Source organism: Lampetra planeri, chromosome 2 (assembly GCF_965212315.1).
Source record: "Lampetra planeri chromosome 2, kcLamPlan1.2.h2, whole genome shotgun sequence".
Taxonomy (NCBI): domain Eukaryota; kingdom Metazoa; phylum Chordata; class Hyperoartia; order Petromyzontiformes; family Petromyzontidae; genus Lampetra; species Lampetra planeri.
In genome coordinates, this window is record NC_136108.1 from 8,852,723 (window position 1) to 8,862,321 (window position 9,599).

Below are 9,599 nucleotides of genomic sequence, written 5' to 3' on the forward strand. Positions count from 1 at the left end.
TAGCATAGAAATGTTTGGTTTCAATATTGTTTATAGCAATATATTGGGGGGGGGGGGACCTTTTGAGCATATTTGAATATTGGGGGGGATTGGGGGGATGTCCCCTCCCAATATATATTTATAATTACGGCCTTGGAATGGAGTAGTCGCGACTGATTAGCGCTGCTCGGGGCTGAACGTGGCTCTGTGTGAGTGCGGCGCAGGGAGTGACGATTGCACTTTGACCGCTGCACGCCAAGGTGTGCGAGCGAGGCGGCACGTAGCTCGTGCGCTGTGTACACAAAGATCCCCCGTATAGCCTTAACAGACTGTAGGGGCAAGTGCTGTTAGCGAGCACCTATGAAGGCCGGAACGGTACACGAGGGGGTGGGTGGCCAGCACCACGCCCGACCGCCTTTGTCTCCCCAGTGGCGATGTTTACACACCGCACCAGGTACTCATTTAAGGATGAGTCGACCTAGGGGAGGCCCAGGACCGGTTCAGATAATCGTCACTGGTGTTAGCCGTGAGCGGGAATCGAACCCAGGTCGCCAGGTTCATAGCGCAGCGCGCTAACCGCTACACTACCGTACACAAACACACACGCGACCACACACACACATCGAACTCGCGCACACATACGCACCAATAAAACACGCGCATATAAAACACACGCGTGCGACGTACATACACATACGGTGCAAACCATAAAATGCATAGCAAAAACAAACACAAATGCACACATTTACAGTGGCAAAGATGCCCCGTATAGCCATCGCATACTTGTCGGGGCAAGTACTGTTAGCGAGCACCTATTAAACGCGGCACAGTACACTCGGGGTTGGGCGGCCAGAAACCACGCCCGGACGCCTTTGTCTCCCCAGTGGTGATGGTCACACATCGCACCGGGTGCTCGTTTAAGGCTGAGTCGATCTAGCCGAAGAACGGGACCGGTTCAAGATATTCGTCGTCACTGATGCTGCCTGGCCGCGAGCCGGCATCGAACTCGGGTTGCCGGGGTTCGTAGCGCACAAGACAAAGACCCCCCGTATAGCCTTAACAGACTGTAGGAGCAAGTGCTGTTAGCGAGCACCTATGAAGGCCGGAACGGTACACGAGGGGGTGGGTGGCCAGCACCACGCTCGTTCGCTTTTGTCTCCCCAGTGGCGATGTTTACACACCGCACCAGGTACTCTTTTGAGGCTGAGTCGACCCAGGGGAGGCCCAGGACCGGTTCAGATAATCGTCACCGGGTGTTGGCCGTGAGCGGGAATCGAACCCGGGTCGGCCGGGTTCGTAGCGCAGCGCGCTAACCGCTGCACCACCGCTCCCCACTACACCACGGTCACAGACACGCGCGTGTGCGCTGATGGGCAGCTTGCTGACCACTCGCTTGTACCCTCGCCCACGGAGTTAAACTAGTGTGCAGCCTTCTTGGTTCTTTCGGTAAAGTCACGTAGAAGGGAAATAATAAAAGAATAAAAATAAAAGTAATAAAATAATAGATTTTTATTTTTATTAATTTATTATTTCCCTGCCACGTGACTTTACCGAAAGAACCAAGAAGATGAATCCCTGCAGTCACGAAAGCTTTAAATCGAAATTTAGTGTACAGCCGTTCCACTTACACCCCCCCCCCACTCCCGGTGCAATGAACAACGGTTCGTACGAGTTGCTCCCCGTGTGCGTCTTGCGTCTCTTCGTGTCTCGGTGAGCGCGTGCGTCATCACCACGCCCGCGTCTAAGCGGTAGCGCTAAGAACTCGGCGGCCCGAGTTTTGATTCCCTGCTCACGGTCAACCCCAGTGACGTTTAATCTGAATCGGTCCTGGGCCTCTCCTAGGTCGACTCGGCCTCAAATGAGTACCTGGTGCGATTTGTAAAGATCGCTACTAGGGACTCAAAGGCGGCCGGGCGTGTAGCCGGTTACCAATCGTCATCAGGTGGTTGTCCCACCTGATGTTGTGTTGCGATCGAAACGTCGTGATCTATTATTTCTCTACCTACGTGACTTTACCGAAAGAACCAAAGAGTATGGATTCAAGCACGGCCACGAAAGCTTCAAATAAAATGTTTACCGGTTATCGTTTAACAACCCCAATAAGGGGATATTAGTATTGTGTGCGGGGTTGATTTCATATCACGTTGCAAATCGCAAGCAGTATCCACATTTGGGTTTGGCCCTCCCTTAAGTCGACTCAGACTAAAGAGAGTTGCCTGGCGCGGATTTGCGGTCATAAACACGACTACAGATCGGGCTTTGGCCGTGTGTGCTGCTGGCCCACTCACAATAACCTTCAGTTATTAATCGGCGCTTGCTTAACAGAACTTTCTCGCGCTACTCATAAAGCTCAAAGGTGCTCTTTGAGCTCAAAGTGAAGCTGCACATTTAACGGTATGCCGATATTCTTTATGCAAGTACGCGTTGCATACGACATTACATATGAATATAGGAAACTCAGCAATGTCGTCAATAACGCGGTAGCTCTTTCAAAAGTAAAACATACATCATATCTGACGCTGTGAGGAAAGGGCATTTTGCCCGAAGCGTTGCCTATAATAGACGTTTCCTTTGACGAATGTATTGAAGCATTTTTGCTTGTTACGCACCACTGCCAACGCAGTAGTATCACCAGATAATCTATTTGATATGGACATAGAGATATCCGCGCGTTTCCTTGTCTTAATCCTCTACGAGAAGGGGGCTGTGTACTTTTTGGGTAATTTCTTCATGTAATCTCAGGGAGGTTGGACATTTTTTATGGGGATTTTTTTCCCTCCCGAAAATTTGATGGGCGAAAAGTGGCGAAAAAACACACGGAACACTTCAATTTGTTGTCATCGTAACAACAACCAATGTAAGTGAATTACAGGCAACGATTTAAAAATAAAAATAATAATAATGTAGGCCGCATACAACTTGGTGCTCGAAATCCAAACGAGTAAAACAAAGGTTACGTAACAACGAGTTCGTTCAACAAAATAAAATAACTGTTGGAGAGCCACTACTGGGACACAACTGGAAACAATAGAAAGTCTTAAAAACTATTTACAAAGCGTAAACGGTTGTTACACTGAGATCGCACGCTGATTGGGTGGATGATGATACCTACAATAACTGATGATAATGATGGTGAACGAATAGGATGATGAAGATGACTTTGGAAATAGTGCTGCATCTGAAGATGATAATGATGATGATGGGTGATATCGATGATGGGTTATTATTAATAGTATTACGCTTCTCTACCCAGAAAAGCGTCACAGAGCCTCATGGCTCCTATTGGATGATGATGAGCATTGTGCCTTAACCCGTTTCACTACCAATATTTCATAATCAACAGAAATTGCATACATGTCTGTGCGCGTGTCTGTGACTACATGCTTTGTTATTCCTTATCGCGTGAATTTCGAGGGCTCTATGTTTCTAATACCAGACTCGGGCTCGGTTATAGCAATCAGCAGAGCGCAAAGTGCGCTCAACTCATTCACTGCTCATTCACTATTAATTATCCATTCATTCGATGTCACCTTCCGACTCGTTTACCATTCGTTCAGGGCTCAATCACAACTCATGAACCAGCCACCATAATCGGATCCTTTATCGATAACTTACCCATCGCTTATTCACCATTCGTCCACGAATTTTTGACTACAGTATTATACATAATATAGGTTGTTTGGGTTAGATCGCGTAAATATAAATGTGTCGTTAAAGCCGCCACCACCCGACAGCCAATTAATAAGGGTTGTTACGTAAACAGAACATGCCAATTCGTTACTAGTACAGCACACCGACGTGTTGGAGAGCAAATCCACAACATTTATGCGATCGAACCGAAAATACCTAAATTATGGATGATATTGGTCGCGAAAGCCTACTTGTTAAACGACAGTATTATATTTTACCATCACTTGTTCACCATTCACAAAAGCCTCATCCACGCTCAATCGCTCTTTCACACTCGCCCACACGAATCCACACTCGTTCGCACATCTACGTTCATTTTACGCACCCGCTCGCGTGAATCCACCCCCACTCATTCATCGCCCACATTCATCTACATCAATCCTATACTCATTCACTCACCCACACTCATTCACGCACCCACTCACCCACACTCGCCAACGCTCATTCACTCACCCACACTCATTCACGCACCCACACTCGCCCACGCTCATTCACTCACCCACACTCATTCACGCACCCACTCACCCACACTCGCCAACGCTCATTCACTCACCCACACTCATTCACGCACCCACTCACCCACACTCGCCAACGCTCATTCACTCACCCACACTCATTCACGCAGCCACTCACCCACACTCGCCCACGCTCATTCACTCACCCACACTCATTCACGCACCCACTCACCCACACTCGCCCACGCTCATTCACTCACCCACACTCATTCACGCACCCACTCACCCACACTCGCCAACGCTCATTCACTCACCCACACTCATTCACGCAGCCACTCACCCACACTCGCCCACGCTCATTCACTCACCCACACTCATTCACGCACCCACTCACCCACACTCGCCCACGCTCATTCACTCACCCACACTCATTCACGCACCCACTCACCCACACTCGCCCACGCTCATTCACTCACCCACACTCATTCACGCACCCACTCACCCACACTCGCCAACGCTCATTCACTCACCCACACTCATTCACGCACCCACTCACCCACACTCGCCAACGCTCATTCACTCACCCACACTCATTCACGCAGCCACTCACCCACACTCGCCCACGCTCATTCACTCACCCACACTCATTCACGCACCCACTCACCCACACTCGCCCACGCTCATTCACTCACCCACACTCATTCACGCACCCACTCACCCACACTCGCCCACGCTCATTCACTCACCCACACTCATTCACGCACCCACTCACCCACACTCGCCAACGCTCATTCACTCACCCACACTCATTCACGCACCCACACTCGCCCACGCTCATTCACTCACCCACACTCATTCACGCAGCCACTCACCCACACTCGCCCACGCTCATTCACTCACCCACACTCATTCACGCACCCACTCACCCACACTCGCCCACGCTCATTCACTCACCCACACTCATTCAGGCACCCACTCACCCACACTCGCCCATGTCCAATCACTCACCCACTCACCCACACTCGCCCATGCTCATTCACTCACACACATTCACTCATTCGCACTCACGCACACTCGGTGTAGCGCATCTCGTATTGGGAGCCGTAGTGCAGTAGTTGGTGCAATGCGATTCGAACCTGGCGACCCGAGTTCGATTTCCGCTGGCGAACGATAAGTGGCGATTATCTGAACCAGTTCTGGGCCTCCCCTAGATCGACTCAGCCTGAAACACGTCCCTGGTGCGGTGTGTAAACATCAGCACTGGAGAGACAAACGCGGCTTGGCGTGATGCTAGCCACCCACCCCCTCGTGTTACTTCATAGTAGGGCTGAACGATTTGGGGAAAATATGTAATTGCGATTTTTCTGACAAATATTGCGATTGCGATTTGATTTGCAATTACATTTTTTAAAGTCAAGCTTCAGTTCAATATTCACAGTGTAATAGATTTAAAACACGTGATGGAGCATTACCACATGATACCATCAAAATATGAACTGCTCTATATATTCTCATGCAAGGATGAGAACTTAACATATCTGAATTGCTTCCAACATGTATTTATTAAAATGTTTTAATTGAAATAGAACAATCAAACATAGAACAATTGTAAAGTTATAATAATAAAAAATAAAACAATTCCAATAAGAAAGTAACATGACTTTCCGAATCGCAAAAAAATCGCAGCCGTTGCGATCTTCTAATCGCATTGTTTCAAATTGCGATTAATCGATATGAAATCGATTAATCGTTCAGCCCTACTTCGTAGGCGCTACTGGCTAACCAGCACTTTCCCCAACAGTCTGTGCGAGAAGACTACACACGGGGCATCTTTGTCGCGTCGCGTACCCCGAGCAGAACGGTGTCGTGTCCCTGGAAGCGCAGGCCGGCTCTGTCCCCACGGTTCTGCTCCGCCTCGTTGAGTGGCCGGACTCGGCACACCACTCGGATGTTGCACTCGGCAGCCTCGCACATCCCGCCCAGAGCCGGGCTCCGAATGGCCCGGTCCGACCCCCCGCGGCCGGCCCGCGCCTCCACGCTGCCCTTTCCAGCCAGCTCTTACGCACACCTGTGCGCGTGGTGGGTGGGTGACAGTCGCGCACAGCAACACACGTGTGTGTCAGTCACGCACAGCAACACACGTGTGTGTCAGTCACACCGGTAACACACGTGTGTGCCAGTCACTCCAGTAACACACGTGTGTGTCAGTCACACCAGTAACACACCTGCGTGTCAGTCACACCAGTAACACATGTGTGTGTCAGTCACACCACTAACACGTGTGTGTGTCAGTCACACCAGTAACACACGTGTGTGTCAGTCACACCAGTAACACACCTGTGTGTGTCAGTCACACCACTAACACACCTGTGTGTCAGTCACACCAGTAACACACCTGCGTGTCAGTCACACCAGTAACACATGTGTGTGTCAGTCACACCACTAACACGTGTGTGTGTCAGTCACACCAGTAACACACGTGTGTGTCAGTCACACCAGTAACACACCTGTGTGTGTCAGTCACACCACTAACACACCTGTGTGTCAGTCACACCAGTAACACACCTGTGTGTCAGTCACACCAGTAACACACGTGTGTGTCAGTCACACCACTAACACACGTGTGTGTCAGTCACACCAGTAACACACGTGTGTGTCAGTCACACCAGTAACACACCTGTGTGTGTCAGTCACACCACTAACACACGTGTGTGTCAGTCACACCACTAACACACCTGTGTGTCAGTCACATCAAGTAACACACCTGTGTGTCAGTCACACCAGTAACACACCTGTGTGTCAGTCACACCACTAACACACCTGTGTGTCAGTCACACCACTAACACACCTGTGTGTCAGTCACACCAGTAACACACCTGTGTGTCAGTCACACCAGTAACACACCTGTGTGTCAGTCACACCAGTAACACACCTGTGTGTCAGTCACACCACTAACCCACCTGTGTGTCAGTCACACCAGTAACACACCTGTGTGTCAGTCACACCAGTAACACACGTGTGTGTCAGTCACACCAGTAACACACGTGTGTGTCAGTCACACCACTAACACACCTGTGTGTCAGTCACACCACTAACACACCTGTGTGTCAGTCACACCAGTAACACACCTGTGTGTCAGTCACACCAGTAACACACCTGTGTGTGTCAGTCACACCACTAACACACGTGTGTGTCAGTCACACCAGTAACACACCTGTGTGTGTCAGTCACACCACTAACACACGTGTGTGTCAGTCACACCAGTAACACACCTGTGTGTGTCAGTCACACCACTAACACACGTGTGTGTCAGTCACACCACTAACACACCTGTTTTCCACATTTGTGTCTGCAGTGTGTGTACCGTATGTGCGTGTTTCTGTTTGAGACTCACCTGTAGACTCCCGTGCCCTGCTGTGTTTGACTTCTGTTTTAATCCCGCGGTCAACAGCGATGACCGTGTCACTTGTCACGGACTTGTCACGTGTCTAGCACAACTTCATGCTGACACACACAGACACACTCTCGTCCAATAGCTCTTACACACTCTCAGTAGCTCTTACACACACACAGTCTCTCTCTCTGTAGAACACACAGCGTCTCCAGAGACCGGCTCACATTGACATTGGCACAAGCGTCTCAACGGGGAAGTGCAAGCGCGCGTCCTCTTTAGTAGCCAAATGAACGAATCGAGGATCACCGTTCACGGGCACGAGCCCATTCACGATTCGATGTCTCTGCGTGTGCCCTCAACTAAAGTCACCGGGGGCATGCAGAAACTACGGCTGCGCGAGTTCAAAGTGGTGTAATCTTCTCCTGTTAACTTACACGTATGGGAAGCAATCGATCCTTTATGGAACATAAGACGCTACGACTTTAGGAATCGATTTTAGTCGAGTCAACGTATTGCGAATCGGAGCATCGTTCCCCTTTTGAGTTTTGGTCTGTGACGTCACTCGTCTTGAGACCTGGGGGGGGTGGTGGGGGCGGGGCTCGGGGTTGGTGGTCGGATACACGTGAGGGGCGTGGTTATGGTAGGAAGGAGGCACGGTCAGAGAATGGATCATTAAGATGCTTTCGGTAAAGTCACGTAGAAGGGAAAAAATAAAACATAATACAATTCTCACGACGTTTCGGCCACAACACAAGCAGCCGTCCTCAGGTGAAGAAACAGAGCTGTCGGAAAGACAGCGCTCTAATGAACACAAAAAATCATCGATGCAACTTAAATCGTAATACTTTGTTAAAAAACAACAACGAGACAAGAAGTCACAGCTTCTCGAGACGCTGGCCTTCCTATTTTTTACCTACGTGACTTTACCGAAAAAGAGTATGAATCCTTGCAGTCACGAAAGCTTCAAATCTAGAATTAAATCGTAATGTTTTCGTAGCCAAAACAAATATCTACGTGTTTTTTTGTTGTTAAGGCCACGTGCGTAGTTTGATGCCAAACTTCTTGTCATTAACCCTCCTCCACCACCCGGCAAGAGTTGACACATTTACAAAGGAGTTATTTACACTTGCCTATGTGTTGATCGAATTGTGACCCAATTAAGCTCCCCGCCGGTGGCTTATAACACGTTTTGTGACTGGCTTTTAAGACGTTGGTGATGTCACAGCGGCTAATGAAAGGACAGCTGTAGCAGCCACTCGATTTCAGGGTTAATTAAAACCCTGACAATTTGAGCAAAAAGTCGTCGTATATTGATGCCATTTAAATTAATTCGTGGAGAGTATGAAGCCATCGGTGAGACCTTAATTAGCCAAAATTTGATCAACACATCGGTACGTATAATACGCATAAACTATATTCGTGCAATTGTGTTTGTCTATTACTTTGTGAGAAGCGCTTAATTTCCCCACTTAGCATCTCAGGAAGCCATTGAGTGTAAATCCAAAGTCGACATCCCTGGGTAAGATTTTCTCGTCATACGAAAAGAGAAGATGGCAATGGGTCATTTTAATACGTCGGCTATTACTTTGTATATTTTATGTTAAGGCAGTGGTTCTTAACCTGGGGTGTACGCACCCCTTGGGGGTGCAAGATGCCCTTTCTGGGGGTGCAAGACGTGGGCAGATGTTTTTTTTAGAAGGTAAATAATCGAAAACACAAATTAAGCACGCGCACGTAAGTACAACTACTGTGTGTCTATTTGTGTGTCCCTCTCTGTGTGTTTTCTCTCTCTACTTGTTACTTGTGTGTGTGTTTGTCTGTGTCTCCGTGTCTGTGTTTTGTCTCTCTCTCAAATTTATCATTATTTGGAAGAACGTTAATCAACCAGGTAGGATGTTGAGTGGTGTGTTAGCCGACTCTCTGGGTTGTATTGCATTATATTGCTAAGTTTGATAGGTTTGTTTTCTCATTCATTCGTACCTGACGATTGTTGCTTGCGTTGCAATCGAAACGACGTATTCTATTATTATTTAATGTATTTTCTTTCGACGTGACTTTACCGAAAGAACCAATGAGTATAA

At 48.6% G+C, this 9,599-nt stretch overlaps 1 protein-coding gene across 2 annotated transcripts in view; it reads right to left on the reverse strand.

The window, feature by feature from the left end:
- Positions 1–7,912, reverse strand: part of LOC144726987 (kinesin heavy chain-like) — a 32,570-nt gene extending 24,658 nt beyond the window's left edge. The window contains exons 1-2 of one of the 2 annotated variants that reach the window (XM_078605827.1): positions 7,519–7,912; positions 5,973–6,192 (exon numbers count right to left, since the gene is read on the reverse strand). In XM_078605827.1, the coding sequence (XP_078461953.1) occupies positions 5,973–6,098 (126 nt within the window). In that variant the 5' untranslated portion in view covers positions 6,099–6,192; positions 7,519–7,912. The remainder of the gene's footprint in view (positions 1–5,972; positions 6,193–7,518) is intronic. The other variant, XM_078605826.1, reaches the window with a different exon arrangement.
- Positions 7,913–9,599: the final 1,687 nt, after the last annotated feature.